Source organism: Mesoplodon densirostris, chromosome 2 (assembly GCF_025265405.1).
Source record: "Mesoplodon densirostris isolate mMesDen1 chromosome 2, mMesDen1 primary haplotype, whole genome shotgun sequence".
NCBI lineage: Eukaryota > Metazoa > Chordata > Mammalia > Artiodactyla > Ziphiidae > Mesoplodon > Mesoplodon densirostris.
The window spans coordinates 62,181,337-62,207,969 of NC_082662.1; the positions used below are offsets into that span (position 1 = coordinate 62,181,337).

The following is a 26,633-nucleotide window of genomic DNA, read 5'->3' on the forward strand; positions in this document are numbered from 1 at the left end:
TAATGGGCAATTTGGTTTAATGTTATAAATGCTAGTATAATAAATAATTTTATTAAAATAATTGTGATATAATTTAATCCCTGTCATTCTTTATATACTTATTTATGTTTTACAAGTTTCTGTTAGCTCAGAAAGGTTATTATAACCTTCCTAAACTTACCTAGATAATACATACTCTGTTGATATGTTTCTTGGCTTGTCAATATCTTTTCATATTTATTAAATTATTTGATAGTGCTTAATTGTTTTTGCATATACAATTAACTACTTCCACCATCCTTATTAATTATTGTAACATTTTCCACTTCTGTTATCAAAATATATTTATTCATCATTTGGCTGATAGAATTCCAACATATTAAAGACTTTCAAGGAAATTTTCATTCCAAGTCATATCTAAAATGTTTGTATTCGAAAGTGAACATGCAGAAAGTAACAATAAATTCATTGGTGTGCCTTGTTTGTATTATTCACTCTGTTGACTAGCTATGGTGGTAACCCATGTAATGACAATATATTGATCATACACAATTTCAGGGATATCATACAGTATGTTGAAGCAGGCAGTTGGTGATTTGGCCCTCCACAGGCTGAAGCCAAGGCTAAATACATAATTTTGATTGAATACCAAGGCTGATGCCAACTTCACTTATCTCAAAATGCTATTTTTAAAGATTCCCTCTTTGAATATCTATTACACAATATATGAAGGGTGAAAGAACAAAAGGACACGCTTTCAAGAGCTGTAAATTCCTTTCGAGGTAAGGTGGAAATGGCCTCTTGCCCTCATAGAGCCTACAATTTTATGGGGATAACAGACAGTAAAACAATAACCACAAAACTAAACAAAAAATTACAAACTGTGATATGATCCATGAAAGTGCTTTGAGACTAAACTGGGGAAAGAAATTTAAATGAGGAGTCAAGAAAAGCCTCTTTGAGGAACTGACATTTAAGCTGAGAGTTAGAGAATATGTGGAATTTTAGTTAATTGAAGTATGGGAGAAAGAATATTCCAGACAGAAGAAAAGAGTTTGGTTAATCCTCAGAGTAGGCTGATAAAAGTTGTAAACTCAAGATTTTCACTTTTAAAAGATTACTCAGGCTGCTCAATGGAGAAAGAAGTAGAGAGAAGAATGAAACAAATGTTATAGTATTTTTAAAAATTCTTCATAAAAATGAAATTTATCCATCTTCACCCATGCTATTAGACTTTTCTTATTTTTGCAGATTGAAGAATTTACCATTCTCATTTACCAAACTTAAGGAGCTTGCAGCTTTGTGGCTTTCTGACAATCAGGTAAAATTTTTTATTACCTGATTTATTTTGTTTATTCAAATGAACTACAGTTGAAACTTTGAATTACTAACTTATTCCCAATAGGTACCTTTGACAATCACTGCAAAATATAGATTCTTTATACCCTGGAGGAGAGATTTTTGTAAAGGTAATAATACAAATAAGTATTTCATTGCTGTGGACAAACAGTACTATAGTTCTCACCCCTTTTAAATGCTTCAATCTAGCTTCTACTTCATTCTCAGAGATCTAATACATAAAATGATCATTTTTCTAGGTGGTACATACATGTCCTCAGAGGATGTACTTTAATTATACCTCTGAAGGTAAAGAATAAGAAATCATTACCACAATTCCCACAAGAGGGAATTATTATCCTCCATGTTCCTTTCGTGTGTGTGTGTGTGCTTTTAATTATAATCAACTTAATTCTAAAACTTTATTCAAAAAATTTGTGATGTTTTTTGTTACTATTACCAGTATCTTCTGTGAAATTGCTTTGATATTAATTCTTATACTTATGAAAATAGATTATAATTGAATTAGTAATTGAGTGTTAATGAATAATTTTATTAACTGGAAAATAAAAAGAAATAGTTGAAGACATCTGATTTGCCACCAGAAAAACTGGTGATAGACGATTTTGACATAGTTTATTTTTCTTCTTTTTACTTTTTTCTTGTAATCCTAAAATTTTAAAACATCCTACCCCAAAATATGAATTAACAAGTGAAAACAAATCATCTTGGATTTAGTTTGTTATGATTATTTTCTGAGCATAAAAACAGCATTACTGGTAAATGAATTGTTCAGACATAGGTATTGGGCTACTTTTGTAAAAAATTAAAATAAACCTCTACAAAATGTGAAATATAAGTGTGAGAATAATGTTTGTATTCCTACAGTCATTACAACACTTTCTTCCATCTACTAAAAAAAATTAGATTGTCATTCAAATTCAAGTCTTACCAATGGACTGTAGATTTTTCAAAGCATCAATATATCATTATAAATAAATCATTTCTGGAATCAACGTGAACTATGCTAATGGAACAGTCTTTTCTACAGTCTTGCATTGTAAAAAAACATCCCCTAATGTCATGATTTATTATTCTTGTGGGAGAATGAACAGAACAATGGCTGCACCATTTAGCTTTTATTTAGAACAGTGATTTAATGTGTTTCTGACTTAGTTTCATGAGACAAGTTGGTATCCCAAATCCCCTTTGTGCTTCACTCATTAATAAATGTCATGAAATAAGTGTATTTTAAAACATTAAATAATATGATTATTTTCAATATGTTTATATAAAAATAGTATACAATATCAAAGTTCTAAAAAATACCTTCATAAATAGTATTTCTGAAATAAAATTAATAATAGAGAATTAAATGTTACCATACATAGGTAAATATATTGTGATATATCAAATACAAGGATTGTTGCTTATGTGTATGTGGACCCTGTCTTTGGTTACAAAAATCTCTTTAAAATAAATGCTTATGTTTTAACCTAATTAAATTCATAGATGATCTTGTATAGTATAAATTCGATAGCAAATTCCGTTTATTTTTTAGGGCAACAGTTCATGAAAATATAGGACTATACCAAAAGTTTACTTAGTTGAAACAGTTTGACACATTTTGGTCTCTTCAAGATCAAAACTGACATTACTCAATGAAGATGAATAGGTCTTATAAAAGCACGTTCTAAAGAAAAAGAAAATCTCATTATGAAAACCTTAGAATTTCAAAATATTCCTCTACAATAGTCTTATTTTATGTTATACTTTCTTATTTCATTACCTTTTTCCTTACTTTAACTGTTCATTCAACACAGTGAGGCCAGACTATTGACCTTTATGCTATAGAAAAGAAATATTCTTTATACTTCCAATCTTATTAATCTAATTTATGTCCTTTGCTTCTAGTCCAAAGCCCTTATCCCTTTACAAACTGAAGCCCATCCAGAAACAAAGCAAAGAGTATTGACTAACTACATGTTTCCACAGCAACCTCGTGGTGATGAAGGTAAACAGTCAGTAGAAATTTCTCCTATGCTTGTATGATTATCAATAAAAGGGATTAATTTTATTCTAATCTCTGGCCAATACTGGCACATGGGCAAGACACATAATTACATGACACACATAAATCATTTGGGGGTTAACTCTAAGCAGATATCTTCTCTTCCGTACTGTAATATTCTAAGTAAGATTTCAAAAACATAACTCTTCCTCTTTATATCTGTCATGAAAATAATGTTGACTTTTAGTAGCGACATCTTCTCTTGGTGGATTGCAAAACCCAGGACTAGTTAACAGAAGGTGATACCTAGCCAGTTGAAATGAGCTAAGAACAGTCAGATCTTAAGGAAGATAAGTTGGTTTATTTCCTGCATTCACTAATTTTATGAACACAATTTAAACATTTAGTCCTGATCTCAGGCCCCGAATTATTTCATGTTAAGAGTCAACCGTAAAGAGATGACTTGCAAACGACTAATTTTTCAACTTGAGTTTTCCTAAACAATGTCAGCAATTATGATAGGAATAATTTTTGAAAGACTTAAACCTTTTTCAATAATAAAATTTTCTCTCCTATGATCACATTACTCATAAAATTTTTAAAGGAGCTTTATCCTTTACCATTTGGAACTCAGCACAGACCCCTTAGCCCAAGCCAGCACAGGCTGACATGCACATTTACCACAGTCTAACAGTAATAGTAATTCTTGAAAGAGTAAACCCACTTTAATCCACCCATGGATTAAATCCACCCAACCCATTTAAAAGAGAACAACTTTTAAAAGAAACTATTTGCTTATGTAGTTCTTATTTTCAGGATAATTATAATAAATGTCTTTAGGTTTTTTTACTTAAAAAGGGAAATGAATTATTTTGAGATATTTTAGGATATTTTTATTCAAATTTTGACTTACAGAAGTAGAAAAAGGAAAGATTGTTTCATATGTATTTTTCAGGCTTCAGTAAAATTGATCTTTTGAATTTATGAAAGAAAAGCCACTGTGTTTACATAGGGTATAACAACAGTTTTAAATAAGGATTATGCTTTATTCATGCAACTTTACTTACATTTTCATTTTAATATCCCTAGATTAACAAAATATTTCATTTTGAAAGGATATAGGGGAAAATGAAAAGTGTCTCATATTTTCTGGCCATTTCTGAGATCTAGCCTGACAGATTAAATCCCTAAATTGTTCCATGGAATGAGGTAGAGCTAGTTAGGTAAGATGTGATGTTTTAGGAATTAGCTTAGTTTGTTTCACTTTGTTTTCCTTTGAGGAAAGCAGAGTTGGTAACAGAAAAGTTTTCTTGAAATTTAAGCAAGTCACCCTTTGGTTTTTCAAGCAGAAGTGTAATGAGTAAATTTGCAGAATTCCTGGCAACACACAAAGTTTTATATAATAAAGGTTATCCTTTGGGAAGTGCTTTTATTGCATTTTCATGTGATCTTCACAGGACTGTTGCAAAGAAGATATTACCATTAACCAACATGTAAGTTAAAGATTGATAAGCCATTTCTTTTCCCTGTTAATTTGAGACACATTTAGATTAATTGAGACCTGAATGTTAAAGACTATTTTCCAAATGCTTTTTTACCATACAACCAAGCACCACTACATTGCCCCCTACCAGACACACAAAAGAACAACGACAGGGCTTCCCTGGTTGCGCAGTGGTTAAGAGTCCGCCTGCTGATGCAGGGGACACGAGTTCCTGCCCCGGTCCGGAAACATCTCACATGCCGCGGAGCGGCTGGGCCCGTGAGCCATGGCCACTGAGCCTGCGCGTCCGGAGCCTGTGCTCCGCAACAGGAGAGGCCACAACAGTGAGAGGCCCGTGTACCGCAAAAAACAAACAAACAAACAAAAAAAAAAAAACGAACAACGACAAGAAAGGTTGCAATCTTGGACAGGTTATTGCAAAACCAAAGTTATGTAATACCTTTTATAACATCCTAATAGCATTTAGTGGTTACAGTTATGGACTGTATAATCACACAGTCATGGTATAGAATCCTGCACTGTCTGTGGAGAAGCTGCATGGCTTTGAACAAGTTTCTTAAAACTCAGCTATAGTTTTCTCATTATTAAATTGAGGATTATATTACTTCTACCATTGTGCTGTTTTGAAGATTAAAAGAGATAATGGTGTAAAATACCTAATTCAGGTCTATTATCATAATTATGCTATAGAGAGCCCATTCTCTACACTGGAAAACTTCTCAACCCCAATATATAATTAATGTATACTTAAGAAAGCTGACTGTGAGTTAAGATGTTAAAAGACTATGTAACAAACATGAGGGGAATATTTTCCCTCTTTTTCTTTCTTTCCTTCTTTCTTTTTCTTTCTTTCTTTCCCTCTTCTTTCTTTCTTTCTGTTTCTTTATTTTTCCTTTTCTTTTTTTATTTCTGTATTTGTTTTTAGTACCTATCACCATTTTTTGCATAGCATACTAAGCTCTGTTAAATAACAATTTATGATTTTTTAAAAAAGCAATAACACTTTGGAATCTAACTGTAGATTTCCAGTCAGACAGTGACAGCTTTAACCCTACACTGTGGGAAGAACAGAGACAACAACGCATGACTGTTGCCTTTGAATTTGAAGAAAAAAAGGAAGATGATGAAAATGCTGGGAAAGTTAAGGTGAACCTTTTAATTTTTGTTTCCTCTTCCTTCTCATTATTTTTATTTGTTCATTGTTATTATTCAAATAGCCTTTGGGACTAATTGACTGACCTCTGCTAGAAGGTCAGATACATCTTAAAGTCTCATGGTGATACCTTTCATTATAGCAGGATGATGATTTTGGAAGCACTTTTGTGCTTCGGAATGAGACTAACATCCTGACTGAGAAAATTTCATATGCCACCCCATCTTACAGAATAGCAACATGAAAGAGATTCAAGCTGAGAGAAAGCCAAAAAAAAAAAAAAAAAAAAGCTAAAAATCAAACAAAATGTCTGGGTGATGGGCTTCACCTTATTACCTCTTTGAAACACTGAGATGTGTGTTTTTATTTTTTTAATCACTGATCAAGGCAAGGCATCATGCAGACTGTGTGAAGCCAAAATACACATTTATGAAAGAACCATTGGATTAATATATTACATTGGCATTAAAATCTCAGAAAGGTTCTATGTCTCTGGAATATTTGAGAAGACTTTATGAGTTTTCTTAAGTGTGAGGACAAGTTTTAATGGAGGTAAGAGCCTAATAGTAGGTGATGTCCCTTAGGGAAAATTACTTAAAATTTTTCACCTTAAAGCATATTTTAAAAAATGCTTTATTGGCACTAATCTAAGTCAAGTAACAAGGTCGGAATTTTAAAATCTGTATTTTTACATTATATAAATTTGAAAATAACAGAATTTATATGGATTATATCAACATCAGATCTTCATGTTATCATCATGGCAACATCTTGAATCTCTCATCAACTTTTTATGGTATTATTTTTGCACTTTTTCCATCATGGATACTAACAGCTCTCACCCTTAGTGACTAATTACCTAAGTAATTGTATATGCATCCTATTAATAGATCTGGATTGTGTGATGTGTTCTTTTCTATCCCCTCATTCTCACATTTTCTAAACTTTTTTCTCAAACCAGCATACTCTAGAACCTTACTGGAATTAGTCAGTAAGGTAATTGACAAAGCCTACCTATATCATTGTGGAGAAATCAAAATGGATTCCCAAATCAAAATGACAATTTTATTAAAGATTTGGGCTTAAAAAATGTTTCTCAATGGTTGATTAGTGCTATCTAATAACCAAAGAGACATTTTTTAACTAAAAATAAACAAAAAAAGATCTTTAGAACATTTCAGTTCTTCTTGTAAGGATTTTATATGTTAAATCCAGAACAAATGGATGATGCATTCTATACTGGACCTCTGATTCATTCTTTTACTTCATTGAATGTCAAAAACTACATACTTCTTCCTAAAAAGTAACCTATATTCAAAGGCTCCAAGAAGAAAAGAGTGCATTTAATACTGGTATATGTGTCATTGAAAACATAAAATATAGCAAATGCAAACAGACATTTAGAAGCCCTGTTTGTGTGTTATGTGATCAAGTTTGATTATAATTAGAGTAGGTTCATTATACTTTAGAGTACATTTTCTCTATGTTTATTTATATTTGATTTATTTTATATATTGGTGAAATAATATGTTTCCAAAATCTCAAACTACTTGGTTTTGACCAATTTGAGTATTTCCAATGCCATTGGCTATTGGACAAATTGGAACACAAACAAATTTCTAAATAAATCATCATGGAAGTATGATGATGAATGGAATATGCTGAAATCTTGAACTAAATTAATTATACTTTTCTGGCTCATTACATGTACATTAAATTTAGCACCATTTTACCTTTTATTTACATAAAATTTTAAAGGGAACCACTGACCTATGGCATCAACTTCCAAATAGACTAGAGTATAATGCCCTACTTATAATGTGTTTAGTGTATGAAAGTATGAAAGTTTAGTTCAGTTTAGTTTAGTATGAAAGCTGCATTGTGTGAAGAAATTGTGACCCTTTAGCTTCATATAATATTGGTACTGTTTTATTACATAGAATTAAAACTAATTTTCTGATGATTGTTTTAAATGCATTACCCAGAATGAAAAAAAAATCAAGAATAGAAAAATGATAAAGTGAAAGTTTTGCTACAGTGCTCCTCTTTCTCCCAGAAAATGGAGATTCCTTCTCCCACAGGATCACCCCTGCCAAGCCCCCTGGGAAAGGGGCCAGCGTGGGATTACTCTCCAACCTGCCAGACTCTCTGGCGATTGCTGCACACCATGGGCCAGGTGTGATCAGCAGATCCAAGATATGCCCGTCCCCCAGAATGACCCACAGCTGGCATGGGGTTGTATAAGTGGCCTCCAGCAGGAAAGGAGCATGTGTACTCCATTGCCAGTTGCAGCACAATCCACCACTCTTCCCTCTCTAAGTGGCAGACAGGTAGGCCTAGGTGTTTGGGGTAGGAGAATCCCTTACGTAGAGGCAACCTTGGAACAGTGGTTTATGGAGTATGTTCTGCATGATTTGGGTTAAGAAATGTTGATCATATAGAAACCTTTCAATTGCCAGTGTTTGATCCCAGTTTAATTTTTTATTCATTGACATTGGCAATGGGGTGGGGAGAACTGAGTCAGAGGGGGAGGGAACATCGATATGATGTGCCTACTGGTGGGATATCTGGCATGGTTTTTAAGTTGGGTGCTTCATTTTTATTTATGTTTTTATTTTTCAAGATTTTTATTTAAAGTGTGGGAATACCAATAGTCGGGCAGAATGTTGATGACACTACTGATGCAATCTAAATTGTCCCCAGACATACACATATTTTTTTGTAATATCAATTCTGGGGGAGATTAAATAATTAAAACTTGATTCTAAAACAGCATGAGATTTGAATTGAAATTTGCTGAGAGTGGACTTTGAGCACAAAGATGGACATCTGTTGAAAAGCATCAATTTCCCTTTAATTTGAAGGCACAGATGATGAGAATTCCTGTAAGAGAAGATTGGCCTGGGAATTCTGGCAGATAGGACTTCATTATCTCAGTGGGTGGGGTGTTGAAGAGTTTAATGAAAAAAAATCTTAATGGGTTGTGGAAGAACACTACATTTTTTGTAAACCTTATCCACATGTAATGGACTAAATTCTTATTCTGTGTCTTATATTCTTTCTACAATATATGACAAGCTGAGAATCCTAACTAAAACTGCTATAGGTTTCCTTTCTATGTAAAATGTTCCAATTAATTCCTAGAATAAGATATTTCACAATTAATAACCAAAGCATTAACTATTATTTCTCTTACTGGAATTTACAATCAAATCAAATTATAATTTAATCATTATATAAGAAAAGCATAGTTCTTTGTGAATTCAAGGTATCACTTCTAAATTCCCTAGCTATTAACATTATTTCTTTCTTCATTGCTAAATCTTTGGTAGTCTCCAACATCTTGCAGCTACTATTTGCATTTACTGCACTTTCTTAAGATCTGAGATATATAGAATGTTGTGAAACACTTCTATTTTCCAAAATAAAATAACATTTCAGTAAAAATATTGATTTTAATAAAATGTACCTGTAAAACGAGCAAATACTTTATGGTGAGTGATAAACACAACATTTTGGTAAGAACATAATTGACAAATTTTTCCCACCTATTACATATATCCCATATTAGAATAAGGGAATATTTACAACCTATATATTTAGCAATATAAAGAAACTAACTGGGCATTACTGAACTATTAATATAATTGTGTTTATGATCATGGTTATTCATTTCTGAAGCACTTCACACGTGCATTGAAAAATAGAGAAGCAAAACAATCTGTAAAAGTGTATAAAAATATGCTTTTAGAGAGCTTACAAACATAACAGAATTATAAAATACTATACTTTCATGTTTTTAATTATAAAATATTATGTTAACTCTATGTTTTAAAAATTGAAATTATCTTATTTAACTCAATAAAATTCACACTTTAGATTTACACTACTTCTTCCACAAGATTGTACAAATATATGCTGCACCTATACCAGAGAATAGCTCTGAGCCAAGTAACACTTGTGAAGCATAAGCTTTGGAGTTAGACCTGAGGTTGAATATGGGCATTGATTCCTGTAGCTGTATGACCTTCAAGTAACTTACACCATCTGAGTCCCTGTTTTCCTTCTGTAAAATGGTAACAGATGCTACAAATGGGTTGTGAAATTAAAATGAGATTTAATTATAATTATAGATTTTAATTAATATTATTAATTATAACTATTTATTATTCATATATAATTAAATCCATATGGTAAATAATAAAATAAGTATTGTTTATTATATAAATAACTAATAATAATTAGTTTTATATATTCTTATAAAATACTTTGCATGGTGCCTATCACATGGTAGATAATGAGTAAATGATAGTTATTGCTGCATACAACCTGAAAAAAATCCAGTTACAGGTATTATAGTTAGACATATATATAATAAAACTAGATTGCCAAAAGACTCCAGATTCAAAAAATACATAAGAAGAATCTGATATTAGAAATAGTATCTAATCTCTGCATAAAAATCATACATTTTCAAGGGACTTCACATTTATTATCTCATTCGAGCTCTAGATTAACCCAAGATATTATCATTCCCATTTTACATGAGTAGAAACTGGACAGAAAGATTGTGGCTGATAGCTAGTTGGGGGTAAATCTGTGGTTTTAATTTGGGTCTTCTGACTCTAAGTCCAGTAAATTCTGCTAGTAGACTAGTAAATGGGAAGCAAGTAGCTTATTGTATAGGTGGAACAGATCCAAGTTTTATGAGACCTGAAGCTTCCACAATTTGGAGAGGAGCCTCTTTAAGGAAAAGAATATAAAATAACCATGTAAATACATAAGTAGGGCTCCTCACAAGGCTTTGAAAAGAGCCCATGCAGGTGACAGTCCCTAAAACTTAAGCTTCTTTAGCTTAATGGCAAATCTACTTTTATTTCTACATTTAAATATTTTTACAGAGATAAAGTACCCAAATATATTCTGGTGATGTGACCAAAATATAACATTAACTTGCTTATAAAATAACCAGAAAATATCGGTACCATGGCCATTAGCAAATAGCCCTCTGCATCAGAAGAGACACAGCATCTACAAAAATTAGAATACATTACTCAATGTATTTAATTCAGTTAAGAAAGAACACGTCCCAGGGGGCTTCCCTGGTGGTGCAGTGGTTAAGAATCCACCTGCCAATGCAGGGGACATGGGTTCGAGCCCTGGTCCGGGAAGATCCCACATGCCGCGGAGCAACTAAGCCCGTGCACCGCAACTACTGGGCCTGTGCTCTAGAGCCCACGAGCCACAACTACAGAAGCCCATGCACCTAGAGCCTGTGCTCTGCCATGTGAGAAGCCACCGCAATGAGAACCCTGTGCACCGCAATGAAGAGTAGCGCCCCCTCACCACAACTAGAGAAAGCCCATGTGCAGCAACCAAAACCCAACACAGCAAAAAATAAATAAATAAATTTATATATATAAAAAAAACACGTCCCATTTTTTGCCTTTGATTCAATTTAGAAGTGTAGTTTTAATATTGAGGATTGTTAAGGTGTGTAGAATTTTAATTTAAGGACCTATTTGAAAGTTATTTTTTATTCATATTAAAAATTTAAAGATGTTCTTAATTGGCATAATAGTCACACCATTCTACAATTTACATTTTTAAATGTAGTTTTTTGACTTTTAAGTCCTTTGATATCAAGGACTTTTAAACAAGTTCAACAATATAATTTTTAAACGTAGATCAAATTTGTGATTAATATTTCTAATACCAATTTAAACAGCAGATCCAAGAATGCATTCATCCCAATGGATTTTGTCTAGCATGGCTATCATCCTTTTTATGTTTATTTAAGAATGCATTATAAAGTACCCTGAGATATACTTATATTACACTCTAACAACTTATACTTTTTTTTTTTTGGTAAAGCCTAACTTTTTTTCTTGGGTTATATTTTTGTAGCTTTGTTTCTATATATTATTAACTTCATCATATTTGTTTCAGCATATTAAAGATTAAATTACATTTCAATGAGATTTACACTAATAAATTTATCTGGTTTTTCACCAGCTTCCCAAAAAATTATTGGAAAAATAATTTTGTAATTTTAGTTCTGAAAGGAATGTTAAAAATCATCTACTGAAGTCCAATCCCAGTATTTGACATGGACAGTGAGCCACAGGAAGATGAAATACTAGAATAACAAAGTTGGTGGATTTGCTAAAACTGCAGATGAGCAAAAGTGTTTTAATTCATATTTATAATCCTCAGATCTATATCACTATCATAGTTTCTTACATCCCATGTGTTACATAGGTGTGGAGGGGGTGTGTATGTGTGTGCCCCACCCTCTTTCTCTTTTTATCTCTCATCCCCCTCTTTCTTCTTCCCTTTCAGCTTCTCTTCCACCTCTGCCCTCCCTCAATGCACCCTCACACACACTTTCCCCAACACATACTCACCACAATCACATAAATCATTGCATTTTGTAAAGTTGGTTCTACTCAAATTCAAAAAGACATGACTATTGGAATAAACCAAGCAAAGTAAATATGCCCCCTTATTTTTCCTCCCACTCCATTTTAATCAGCCTGGATAATTTGTATCTATTCCATTTTAAGTATATTTTAAGTACTCTGAAGGTGGGATATTCTGTATGGAATGTCTCATATTTTCTCTCTCTGAATTAAATGTGAAGAATAGTAATTAATATATATATATATATTCCCTAAAGTCAGATTGATACACCAAAAATGAATTCAAGAATAGAAATAGGGCTTCCCTGGTGGCGCAGTGGTTGAGAGTCCACCTGCCGATGCAGGAGACACGGGTTTGTGCCCCGGTCTGGGAAAACCCCACATGCCACGGAGCGGCTGGCCCCATGAGCCATGCCCGCTGAGCCTTGCGTGTCCGGAGCCTGTGCTCCACAACGGGAGAGGCCACAACAGTGAGAGGCCCGTGCACCGCAAAAAAAAAAAAAAAAAAAAGAATAGAAATAAGTCTGGATAAGTATAAGACAAAATTTACATATTTACCTAGAATATCCTAGACAATGTTCTCAATTTTTTATTTCTCTTTATTGTAAGATGTAACCTATAAAGCATGTTACTTTATTATGGTAAAAACTAAATATAAAAGCCTCCTTGAAGGATTTTTTTTTAGTTATTAACAAGAATTAGCTACCCTACCTTTTGATGTAACATGCTAATTAACACAGAGCTGGTGCATATTTGATGGCAGATACTGTCAACTCCACATTTTTTAATACATGATAACTCACTTGTAAATCTTTTGGGGTCTTCTCCCATCACCTGCATTGATACTCCAAAGATATTTTTTAATGTCAAAATGATTATTTTTAAATAATTAAAATAGGTAAGGGAACAGCCTCTAAAGTATAAAAGCAGCTGATAGTAACTTAATTAAATTTTTCAGAGATTACCAATCACTTAAGTGTTTGATCTACTGCTATTTCAACCATCTATAGAGTAGACCTAAACATAAGATATAATCCAAAAATTGTTTTTAATCTAGAAAGGTGGCCAGGCGTGGGGAGAAGTCCCAGGAGGCAGAATGTGAAAAGAACACTGTGTGTTCTACTCTACAACACAGTTTTTCAGCCAGCTCAACACTCACTATATTGCATTTGGTTATACTACTGCACATAAAATGGAGTAGTTTTGTGAACATGCTTGCTGAAGGTATTTTTATGTTAAATTTCTTTTTATAAACTTCTAGGTTGAAATAAACCTAAAACGATATCCAACTCCTTACCCAGAGGATTTAAAGAATATGGTAAAATCTGTTCAAAATCTGGTGGGTAAGCCAAGCCATGGAGTGCGTGTTGAGAATTCAAATGCAACTGCTAACACGGAGCAAACTGTGAAAGAAAAATACGAACACAAGTGGCCTGTAGCCCCAAAGGAGATTACAGTGGAGGTATTTCAAGGTTATTGGTAATTGCCAGTGTGGTTTGGATTTTTTGGAATTACTAAATGATATGTTTTTTTAACTGAACAGATCTTCCTTGATAAGTGCATTTTTTCCTAATATATAAATGAGTCTCTCTACTCTTCCAAACTATGAGGGTTGCATTTAATAAATTCACCTTCATGGCCTAAAATCATTAATACAGCTCCAAAAGTTCCAATACACACAGAAGGAATAATTCGCTCACCCAGCTAGGCCTGGCCAGTAAGTGCATTAAATCATTTTCATGATATTCCTTTGACTACCCCTAACTTTTATTGTATGAGTCATTAGAAAAACCTAAATGAAGTTTTTTTTATTATTATTATTCTGCAAATCTCAGTAAAACTCTTGATCAGATTTAGAGCCAATTTTTTAAAATGTTTTTGTGTTTGGGTTACACCCTTTATAGGAAACACTACTATATAAAAAGGGGCAATAACTTTGAAATTTAGCTTTACAGAATCTAATATGAAGCTTAGTTCCTATATTTTAGAATGAATTAGATATTCATCCTTATCAATTTGTATGGTCTGAAAAGAATACAACTACATTTATGCCACCTCTGTACTATTTCATCTACTCTTCAACTATTTTGGTTATCATCTTTTAATCTTCATTAGAAACATAATTGATATGAGTACATCTAGAAGTTCCTATACCTGCTGCTCAAAGATCTAGGCTGACAAAACTCTTTTACAAATCTGCATTCAAAGCATCAGTTTTTGCATTAAACACCAACTGTATATTTAGCACTGTGCTAAACACTGTGAGAGAGAGAAAAGAAATATGAAATGTGTGAATAGTCCCCAAATAATTGAGAGCCTAGCCAGGTAAACTTAACACAGATGAAGCCATTAGAGAACGTATTATATAAAACATGATAACATCGTTGGTTGTGTGATGGAGAATATAATACTCTAAGAAAATGAAGTGATAAGCAGTCACTGCCAATCACTTTAAAAGTTATGTGAAATGCTTAAGATTGAACTGCATATTAAAGATTAGATGATTCTTTTAAAGTCAAAAAGAGAAGAAGGCATTCTAGGCAAAGAGAAAAGAAAGCTTAAGCAAAAATAAGCATGGTGTGTATATCTGCCAGTGGAAGTACAAGCCTGACCCAAAAGAGAGGAGTATAGCTGGATATCTAGGGAAGAAAATTTAAGTAAATATTTCTTTTCATTGTTTTTTTCATTTTGCTTATAAAACTCATATTATTATACTTTTTCATCTCTAAGACATTACAGATATACTATAGCAAAGCAACATACTTTTATCTCTAAGATACTGCAATAATATAAAAAGGAGGAAAACTAACATTTAGTGGGTACACCCTAAATACACATACACTTTATATTTAGATCTCATGTCATCACAGTTTAACATCAAAATAACTGTAAGGTCATGATAACCCATAAACTGAATAACTACTGCAAAATACGTAGATCCTAAAATTGCTTAATACAGGGATGGGAGAGATGAGACAAAGATGGCTTTGATCATGAATTTAATAATATCCCAATAGTAGAAAAAAATCTTAAAATTATCCCACAAGCACTTCAAACTTAACAAATCCAAATTAATTTTAATGTTTCGTCCTCAAACTTGCTTCTGCTTCAGTATAATTGGTCTTGATGTCAGCTGGCACTATTATCTACCGGTTCACTCAAGCTAGAAATTTGGGGGGTATGTTGATTTCTTTCTCCTTTTTTCTCCCCACCCCCTGCCCCTTCCAGTCACTAACTCCTATACATTTTCATCTACGTGTATCTCCTCTATCTCTTCAGGTCCTCAACTCTGTCCTGCATTTCTGTAAAAACTGTCAATTTCTTGGCTTACCTTGTCCCAAGCCCCCTCATTGCCTTGCTAATGATCCTTTTAAAACATATATCTAATCTTGTCCTCCTTAAAAAAAAACCACTATAGTGACTTTGTATTGCCTATCTAATCTTCTTAATTTGCTAAAGTAGCCAAGCTAAATATCACTGAAGCTCAACTTTCAGCTTTATATTTATTTCTATGATTCACCCCACTTTCTTAGTTTTCTTCATCTACTAGCCTTTTCCTCTTGAATAGAAATTTCACTGATAATATCAATATTTTTTCTAAAATTGAGATTTTAGATCTTCTGTCCCCAACTTTTAGCCATCCTAGGGCTAGGAGATGTCCTTTTCTGTATCATCCTCCCTTCTCATTACTGCATCCAAATTAAGGGGTCCTAATTCTATTCTACTCCCAGATATAATAAATACAAATAACCAAGTGTCTAGCTGATCAGTGTATACTATGCATTTTTATTATATGTTTTACCTGTGCCTGCCATTTTTGGGTTATCATTATTTAGATCATACTACCAAGAAGGTGGAAGAGGGTGTCACACACTATATGACATATTTATCCATGTTGTTAAATATGGAAAACCAAGAAAAAACAAACAGAGGTAGGCAGAAGCAAAAGCAGAAAACAGAAAGAAGAAGCAAGGTAAATAGGTTACAAATGCACCAGAGAAAGAGGGAAAAGGAAAGATATATCATTTATTGATCACTTTCTATTTGCAACCCTATGCCAAGAGTTTTAACATAGAGAATATGGCCAAGAGAGCCATGAGAACAAGGAGGTCAGGGATATATGAAGGTTCTCCTTTGCCCCCATTTTCCTTCATATATGCCTTGTGGAGATTACATTTGTTTTTCCCCCAGTATCTTAGTCCATTTGGATGGCTATAACAGAAAACCATAGACTGGGTGACTTAGAAACAGTTTTTAAGGAGCCAGATTTTGTTTATATGTAAAAACCAAAGCCTATGAGACTGAAAATCAAAATTTCAAAGGCTCAAAAGTATCAGGGGTTAATATACAGTGATAGCCAAGAAATACCTAACAGTTCCAATTATTATTGTTAGGTCTGAAGAACTTAGTAAATATTTATGCCCCACTTAGTGGTTATTTGAAAAAACAATACACATAAATTGAAAGAGAAAATAATAGTTTTAGTTCATTCTTAAATAACCAAAACTACTTACTCATGGAATGTGTGCACCTGTTGGACACCACCTACCTTCTCAAACCTTGGAATCATATTGGGTACTACAACTCTAATTTCTGTTTCACATTGATTTTCGAGTGGCACTTGATTATTTTTTATCACAGCAACCACCAAAAACCCAGATTCACAAAGACTATTAATCAAAAGAAGTGTGCAATCTAATGTTGAAACTGAGAGCTACCTCAAGGTAGCAGTTCTTACAGAATCTGACTGATGTCAAGTATTGTTTTTTTCCCCTCAAATATTTAAAATAACCCATGTGTCCCTGTGAATTAGCAACAGCACTGTGAGTGCCTCAAGAGCACAGTTTTCAGAACAGGGGAAAGGACTTAAGTCTAGAAGACATGAATTAAAAGTTTGACTCCACCTTGTTACCAATTGTATGACCTTGACAAGTCACTGAAAACTTTCTGAGCCTTGGTTTTTTATCTTTAAAAATACAGATAATAGTAACAGTCTTTCAGAGTTTTGGTGGAGATGAAATCAGATGAAAACAAATATTTATAACAGTTCTGAGCACAGTTCATGGTACAGAGGAAAGCTGCAGTAAATGACCATTCCTTTCCCATCCACAAGAGAGGGAGACCCTGCCACATTCTCCTTTAATACTTCTGTGAGTCACTAGCTTGCATTAACCACTTTCATAAAGGAAGGCACTTTTCCATTTCTTAGGAGACTCAGTCCAATTTCTCTCTGTAGAGGAATCACATCTTTCTCCAGGAAAAAGAGAATAGTCAATTACCCTTGAAAGTTTCCTTAAATGCTTTTATTAATGCCTTTATTTATTTTGACTCGAAAGCTCAGGCATAAGCTTTTTTTCCCCCTTTGACTTCTACCTTAGGCTTTAGGCTCCCTTTCACTACAGCAGTATCAGCCAAGATTTAGTTTGACCAGTGGAAGGGCAACGGGGTTAAAAAAAAAAAAAAGATTTTACTTTTCTTTCCCCTCAATCTCTGTCCCCTCACCAGAAAAAATTATGGCTCAATTTACTTATAATGGGAATTCCACTAAATTTGATTCCCTACTGGTAACTTCCACTGTCTTCACCCATAGTAGTCCCAAAAGTTTCACCCACTTTTCCAACATGAACTTGATTCTTCCAGCTATTTATATAAGATTTTATAGAGGCAAAGCCAATTATTAATTTCCTTTGTTGGATAGTTAACTTTGTTATGTGAAGCCCATTTGAGAAGTGAGCTTTTCTTAGGATAGACAATATAGCATATACAGTATCCAATAGAAGACCTCCAAGAAGAACAGATTCCAGTTCAAATCCCAGCTCTACCACCTATTAAGCTTGTGACTTGGAAGTATTAGCTTACCTCTCTGAGCTTCCATTTCTTTACTTGTAAAACAAAGATGATAATAATAAACAACTTAAAATAATAAATAACAATAAAAATAAGATTATCGTTTAAATAATCAACAGGGATAAAATAAAGTGTTTAGCATAGTAACACAATAGTAGACAGGTAATAGATTCTTCTTAACTGATGACCACCATCATCATCATCATTATTTTGCTCATAAAGATAAGAGAGTCTAACTGGGTCAGTGTAAATCCATTACTCTTGTTTCAGTAGTAGTCCTCTACCTAGGTGGAGGGCCACAGAATTCTAGAGAAGAGATGCAAGTTCATGATTAGCTGATATCATTCTTCCCAGTCATGAGGGCTCTTTTTTAATTCAAAATAGAAATTCTTGAGCAGGGTCAGAGACTAGAATTTAAGTCAAACTATAGCTGCCATGCAGAGCTCCAGTCACAATTGTGAGATACAAGTGTAAATGTTTGATCTATACATAAAAGATAACTTGAGTACCGAATGTGTAAGGCATAAGGGGAAAAAAAAGTATTGGAAACCCTTAACTATTACATTTCTGTGCTTATACAACTATTTTGTTTATTTGTTTTTGACTAAAACAAAATGCTTTTACTTCTATAATAAAATGTCATAAGAATATTTCCTTTTTAAAATATTATTTCAACAAATAAGTTATATGATATTTATAGAATGTTAGTATTAGACAGAAATTTGCACTAATTCTTATTATCTATTACCCCCATTTTATTGATAAATTGAATAAGATCCAGAGAGTTACAGTGACTTGCTCGAGGCAACCTGATTAATAAGTGATAAAGCAGTCATAAAACAGAAATATGCGACTTTAACTGAAAAATTTTTGAAAGTCTTAACATACTTTATGCCTTTCATAGTACCATTTCTCAAACTTGCATCTGCTTCTACTTAATAAATGTCTCTAAAGATGTGTGAAGGCTTTTACTCTATTCTCTCAACTCAAAACTTTATCCAAAGTTTCTTATGCTAGACTTTTGAAATAATTTTCAAAATCCATGAAAACACAGATTTTCCTATTCATCTCCAGAATTTCCATCAATCCCATTCTCTTTTCCGTTCCTCTTCAAATATATACAATACTGCATTTTAAGTCTCTAATATGTTCAAGCTGAGCTAACCAGGAGGCAGCAATGTAAGGGATAATCATAGGACTAGAGCCCAAAGGAATCCTACCTGCATGCAGGATCTTTGTCTACTTACCTATGTAAGCCTGGGCCTCACTGAGTCTCAGAATCCACCTTTAAGAAATGAAAGGATTGGACTAGATGATCTTCCAATCTTCTCCCACTGAAATATTATTTTTTTTAAGTGTCAGATATACCCATGTTTGCGGTAGCAGGCGGGGGTAGACAAAATGTATAGTAAGAGTTTCTTTCTGATATTACCAACCAATTAGTTATAAGGCAGGAACCATTGCATTATTATATTTTGTCCTCAAGTGTATTCTTTCTCCAATTTAACAAAATACTTCTAAATGTATTACCTTAATGTTCAAACAAACAAGTACTAATGAACGAAAAAAACTGAAAATTCTTCTTTGAATTCAAATTGAGTTTAAGGGGAAAAGACAGAAAGATAACTGCTGTGCATAAATTTATATCACTACTTACTCCTGAGCATAAACAAGCCATTTTTATATCTAGAAGGAAGTGAGAATGTTGCTTTTCCTAATGTCCTCCCACTACCTGGTTAACCGGGAATGATAATTTGAATTACAGAAGTTTAAAATTCATCGGTTTTTTAAAATACATTTATTTGTCATAAAGTTATATTCTTATACCAGTGTTGCTCATTATACTGAGTGAAAGGATGTAGATTGAAGATTTAGCAGGCTAGATTGATCATGAGAAAACTAGAAACCTTAGGAAGAACGCATGGTAAAACTAAAGAAACTGAGAAGATCACTTGGGTAACAGTAGGAATTAAGAGGGAGATTGGCAGTAAAAGCTGTATTTATAGGGCCCAATTGTGCATTAACTTTGTTAATATTTGAAAAAAAAAAAACTAGTTGGTCAGCAATGTATCCCTCTTAGAACTCTTAAAAGAGTTCATCCCTTAGAACTCTTACATGTTTATATGTTATAGATTACGTATTGTATTACTTATATATGACTTATTATAATTCAGTCGTGTTTTATGAGTTACATCTATCTCCCTAACTAGACTGTAAACTCCCACAGGACATTGGTGACATTTTGTCTTTCTTTGGAAACACCACAGTTCTTTGCACAGTGCCAGGCATATAAACAGCTTTCAAAAAATGTCTGCTAAATAAATGTACTCATTTAAATTAGAAAAACAAAAAACATTTTAGTGCTTACCTCAGAGATACATATGATTCACTCCTCCTAGTACACCATGGTGAATTAAATTCTGGAGTCCCATCTTGTATCTAAGCCAAATAAAGATATTGCCATCTTGGTTAACCAATGTTTAAATGTTTACTTTCCTTTTCCTGTATTATTATATCTCTCAGGATTCTTTTGTTCATCCAGCTAATGAAATGAGGATTGGGGAACTTCACCCTTCATTAGCTGAGACCCCTCTGTACCCACCCAAACTTGTTCTGCTAGGGAAGGACAAAAAAGGTAACATTGTGAACCTGATGTGGAAAATATGCCACAAATGCATGTGCATGATGAATCACCAGTTGTAAATTATGATATACCATAGTCTATAGAAATATTTTATAAATATGTATCTCTAACATTCATTGGTATGCTGTTTTTCATACTTGCCTTTCTGTGTTTATACTTGTCAATGTTCACAGCATTATAATATTTTCCCATTTACATTTCAGAATCAACCGATGAGTCTGAAGTTGACAAAACTCACTGTCTGAATAACAGTGTTTCCTCAGGCACTTACTCAGACTACTCGCCTTCCCAGGCTTCCTCAGGATCCTCTAACACCCGGGTTAAAGTGGGGTCCTTGCAGACAACAGCTAAAGAGGCAGTACATAATTCTTTGTGGGGTAACAGGTGTGTTTAGAATTCCCTCTTTTCTGTCCCCAAATGCTTACTTTTAGCAACATTTTTAAAAAATGGAATCTTCTTAATTTGGGGATTGTATTCAGCACATGAGTGGCATAGAAGACAGAGGGGAAGGTAAGCAAATGTAGTCCCCCTGGGATTTCCAAGAGTGGATAAATCCATTTTACACAGCAAAACCATTGTTTACGGGAGTGAGGGTAGTACATTAACAGGTTGAGATGATAGAACCAAAAAAATTTTTAATCGAAAATCAAAAATTGTGTTTGCCTCAGTACATAATAGTGACACATTTGGGCATTCACCATCCAAAATGGTGTTATGAATTAAAGAAAGATTCATGGAAAGCACTAATGTGCCAAGTACAGAGTAAACATTCAATAAATTTTTCATCAGCATCTTCATCATCATCATTTTATCACCACCTGGAAAAGTTAGAATATAAGTAAAAGTATTTAATCCTTCCAAAATGGCTCTTACTCTATATTACTTCCATTTTACAGATATATTAAAATCAAAAGCCACGGAGGTCAATAAAGTGACTCAGTGAAGTAGCATTTACCCAGCGCTGATTCCCTTGTTTTGTAACAGGTTGTTATGTTTCACAGTACAAATAGCAAATAAAAATTGTCATATGATATAGGTAGTCAATGACTTTCACTTAAATTTACTGATAATGTCAATACTGTTAACAATATATTCTTTGGTAATTGATGGATAACTATTTCTACTCACTGATGCCCATGATAAAAATCTTAACTCTTTCAGTTTGTAGATTTATTATTTGTTATATAAGCTGAGACTGATTTAGGTACTTTTGGAAGATGCCTTCTAAATGAACTTTTTTTCAATTAGCAAAAGCACTTAAAAGTCTTTAATAAAAGATATATAATTCAATATCATTAGTGTGCAAACGGTCTAGAATAAACTTAGAAAAGTGAGCATCTTGTAGAGACACTGTGGTCACCAGAATAAACATGCCAATGACCAGAACTCATAATTTAATTTAATTTAATTTAATTTACATTCTAGAAAAAGATATGTGAATGCATACACTATACAATGGGTTTAATGTCTTCCAATACCTGGCCCTCAAATATGTTATTTGAAGACAACTTGGGTTCATTAGATATAAGAAGCATTGATAAGAAATGTACTCTCAACTAATAGTTTGGAAATGTACTGAATCAGAAATTCCAGCGATGGGGACCAGGAATCAGGTAGCTCTAATTATCAGACATGTTTCAGGACCATTACTAAAAATATCTATATTTCTTTCATTCACTCATTTATTCATTCATTCATTCAACAAATATGTACTTAGTACCTACTATGTGCCAAGCACTATGCTAGGCCTGAAGAGAAATAAACCTCTGCCCTCATGAGTTTACATTCTAGCAGAGGACACAAGACATATAGTAGGTAAGTAAACTGTGTATATTAGAAGGTAATGATAACTGAGAAGAAATAAAAGTTAGAGCAGGGTAAAGGGGTGACTTTTTTTGGACATGGAATAATAATGCTATCATCAATCATAATTGAGGTGTGGATGAATGATCAGCTGAACAAAGGATGGTGGTATTCTTGCCTGCTTGTTCTTTCTGGCAAAGACCCAGATCTGCCTCATTTTCATGTTCCTTCTTCCCATTGTGTTCACAGGATTGCACAATCTTTCCCACAGCCTCTTGATGCAAAGCCATTGCTCAGCCAGCGGGAGGCTGTCCCCCCAGGGAATCTACCACAGCGTCCTGACCGGCTGCCATTGAGTGACACTTTCACTGACAACTGGACTGATGGCTCACATTATGATAACACCGGGTTTGTTGCAGAGGAAACCACAGGCGAGAATGCCAACAATAATCCTCTCCTGAGTTCAAAATCTAGAAGCACATCTTCTCATGGACGCAGGCCTTTGATTAGGCAGGATAGGATTGTTGGTGTTCCCCTGGAACTTGAGCAGTCTACACACAGACACACACCAGAAACAGAAGTGCCTCCTTCCAATCCTTGGCAGAATTGGACCAGAACCCCTAGTCCTTTTGAAGACAGGACTGCTTTCCCTTCCAAATTAGAGACAACCCCTACCACCAGCCCATTGCCTGAAAGGAAAGAACATATAAAAGAATCTGCTGAAATACCTAGTCCTTTTTCTCCAGGAGTACCATGGGAGTATCATGATTCTAATCCCAACAGGAGTCTCAGTAATGTCTTTTCTCAAATCCACTGCCGCCCAGAATCTTCTAAAGGTGTTATATCAATTAGCAAAAGCACAGAGAGGCTTTCCCCACTAATGAAAGACATCAAGTCCAATAAATTCAAGAAGTCACAGAGTATCGATGAGATTGACATTGGCACATACAAGGTTTATAATATACCATTAGAAAACTATGCTTCTGGGAGTGATCACTTAGGAAGTCACGAACGACCTGACAAAATGTTAGGACCAGAGCATGGTATGTCCAGTATGTCTCGAAGCCAGTCAGTCCCGATGCTGGATGACGAGATGCTCACTTATGGAAGTAATAAAGGGCCACAACAACAAAAAGCTTCCATGACAAAAAAAGTCTATCAATTTGACCAAAGCTTCAATCCCCAAGGAGCAGTGGAAGTTAAAGCTGAAAAGAGGATACCACCCCCATTTCAACACAATTCTGAGTACGTGCAACAGCCGGGCAAAAACATCACCAAGGATTTGGTTAGTCCTAGAGCTTACAGAGGATACCCACCGATGGAGCAAATATTTTCATTTTCTCAGCCATCTGTTAATGAGGATGTTGTAGTAAATGCCCAGTTTGCAAGCCAAGGTGCCAGGGCAGGCTTCTTGAGAAGAGCTGACTCCCTGGCAAGTTCCACAGAAATGGCCATGTTTAGAAGGGTCAGTGAACCTCATGAGCTGCCTCCGAATGATAGGTACGGCAGACCTCCATATAGGGGAGGTCTGGATCGCCAAAGCAGCGTTTCAGTGACTGAGTCCCAGTTCCTGAAAAGGAATGGCAGGTATGAAGATGAACACCCTTCATATCAAGAAGTGAAAGCTCAGGCGGGAAGTTTTCCAGTTAAAAACCTTACCCAAAGGAGGCCATTGTCTGCAAGAAGCTACAGTACAGAGAGTTATGGTGCCTCCCAAACCAGGCCAGTTTCAGCTAGGCCTACTATGGCAGCTCTTTTGGAAAAAATACCATCTGACTATAACTTGGGTAACTATGGTGACAAGCCATCAGATAACAGTGATATAAAGACGAGGCCTACTCCTGTGAAGGGAGAGGAGAGCTGTGGTAAAATGCCTGCAGACTGGAGACAACAGCTGCTTAGACATATAGAAGCTAGAAGGTTAGACAGGGTATGTTTGGCATTTCTCTGTAAGAATATCCCTCCTGCCTTTAGTTTTACTTTATTGGCATTTCTAAGCACATGTAGTGAAGCATGAACTACATGAATGAATAGATGATCAGCATTTTATTTATCTTTATATTGTGGGGAAATTGATCATAATAGTTTTTCATGGATACTGTTTGATGCTCTTTGAGAGTTCATAATGTACAGGTGAATTATTTATCAAAACTATCCTAAATATGGTTAGTAAGAAAGAATTTGACTCTGTTATATGGGATAGTGCTTCAATTGCTTTCTAGCCATTAAGGCAAAATGCATCTCCTAGGACACAAAACTGTTCTCTAGTGACCTAAAGAGTATGATTTTTATTGAATCTATAAAAAGTGAGTATTCTACCCCTTTCTGCACAGACTCACTTATATTAAAATCAGACCTAATTTGTTTATACAATTTGCATATAGTTACTGCTATGGGACTACTAAAGTTATTACTTCTAATGAGCAATAATCTTCTCAGCAAGAAACAGAAAAATAAAATAAGCAGAGATTGAATGCCCTCATACACATTATTTTACTCAATGAAATCCTGCCATTTAGAATGTTGTTTTTCATATAGAAAGAAATGGTTAAATTCAAATCATACTACAGACAACAAAAATAGATGATGTCTTTATAAAGAATACAAACGTACAAGTTAGTGTGTATATTGCAGCAAAAAAGGGGGGGGACATTAATCCCAATGCAGCTAAAAATTGAATCACAACAAATCATGAAATGCATAGCAATTGAGGAGAGAAAAAAAAAAAACTTGTATAAGGCCTAGAATTACTTTTTGTTGTTGTTTGTATCTCTCAAGAGAAGTCTGCATTTTCTAGAACTATGATCAATTGACCATCACCATTGAGTGTATTGATACTTTGCGGCTTTGGTGTAGAGGGCTTTGTGTACTCTGCATTGACCTTAGAATCTTAAAAGTCCTTTTTGTGAAAATAGGGCCTTTTGTTCTCACTTTCTAGATTTAAATGCTCAGTGTAAATTGGGGATCTGGGTAATAATATACCATTAGAATGTTTCACTCAATAGTTTTATTTTATTTGGTGTCCTGCTAAAAACACAGGTCACTGCATTTATTATATATTTTCTTAATGCTGAATTTTATGTTTTCAGGTGTACTCTTTTAAAATAATTATATTGTTTGTAGGTCGTGTCTACATGACAAGAAAACAATTATTTATAGGGAAAGAGTGAACTAATAAGTGTGGGTGTGGGTATTAGTTTCTCAATGTGGAAACTGGTTCTGACTTGCAAAGTATTTCATCAGAATGTCTGTTTCAAATAGGTGTGCTCAGTCCCATTGAAGGGAGCCTCATCAAAGCCTCATGACTGGCTGTCAGTGGGAGACACCTGGTCGGTTGTCACCATGCCTTACCTCAAGTTATACCCTCCATGTAGACAGATAACTTGGAGGGCGAAAATATTTGGGGCCAAATAAAACAGTACAGTTTGGGAACTCTGGCCTCGTGTAGACACGACCATACGTAACAGGGTAAGATGAACTAGCCAAGAAAGGTTATAAGAAGCTTTTTGGAGCATATATACAATGACTAGTAATTTGAGGCAACAGAGGAGTGAGTGAAAACAAAGCATGAAAAAGAAAAGACAAAATTTTAAGCACTTGGTACCATCATTTATTTACTGGTTTCCCAAATAAATGGTTCCTTTCCTTTGATCAGAGCTACTGAAAAGTAGGTGACTCCTCTAGTTGGAGCAGGAATTTGGAGGGAGGAAAATAGGACTGGGGAAGGGGGATTTGGATCAGCAGAAGTCTGGAGGCCCTGCCTGTCCCAGATCCAGATAACTAAAAGTAAATTTGTATGTATTTTTCCATTACTGTGACAATACCTCCCTTTTTAATTAGTCTTCACATATCCTCCGTCTTTATAATTCCCTCAGTCTGTCTTTCATTTTTCAGAGCAATTTCAATGTATATTCAATAGCTTCTCATTTAAT

At 34.2% G+C, this 26,633-nt stretch overlaps 1 protein-coding gene and 1 long non-coding RNA gene across 5 annotated transcripts in view; one reads left to right on the forward strand and one right to left on the reverse strand.

Moving 5' to 3' along the window:
• Nucleotides 1-26,633, forward strand: part of LRRC7 (leucine rich repeat containing 7) — a 497,427-nt gene that overhangs the window by 383,007 nt on the left and 87,787 nt on the right. Inside the window, exons 14-21 of the mRNA XM_060089953.1 lie at nucleotides 1,231-1,300; nucleotides 3,232-3,331; nucleotides 5,854-5,978; nucleotides 8,067-8,315; nucleotides 13,669-13,869; nucleotides 20,778-20,889; nucleotides 21,102-21,282; nucleotides 22,951-24,631. Of these exons, the coding sequence (XP_059945936.1) occupies nucleotides 1,231-1,300; nucleotides 3,232-3,331; nucleotides 5,854-5,978; nucleotides 8,067-8,315; nucleotides 13,669-13,869; nucleotides 20,778-20,889; nucleotides 21,102-21,282; nucleotides 22,951-24,631 (2,719 nt within the window). The remainder of the gene's footprint in view (nucleotides 1-1,230; nucleotides 1,301-3,231; nucleotides 3,332-5,853; nucleotides 5,979-8,066; nucleotides 8,316-13,668; nucleotides 13,870-20,777; nucleotides 20,890-21,101; nucleotides 21,283-22,950; nucleotides 24,632-26,633) is intronic.
• The window catches only part of LOC132483978 (uncharacterized), a 163,143-nt gene that overhangs the window by 31,328 nt on the left and 105,182 nt on the right, over nucleotides 1-26,633 (reverse strand). For 2 of the 4 annotated variants that reach the window (XR_009531136.1, XR_009531138.1), the window contains exons 4-5: nucleotides 20,623-20,693; nucleotides 19,502-19,539 (exon numbers count right to left, since the gene is read on the reverse strand). This is a non-coding gene — a long non-coding RNA (uncharacterized LOC132483978). Of the gene's footprint in view, nucleotides 1-19,501; nucleotides 19,589-20,622; nucleotides 20,694-26,633 lie in introns of all 4 variants that reach the window. The other 2 variants (XR_009531137.1, XR_009531139.1) reach the window with 1 other exon arrangement.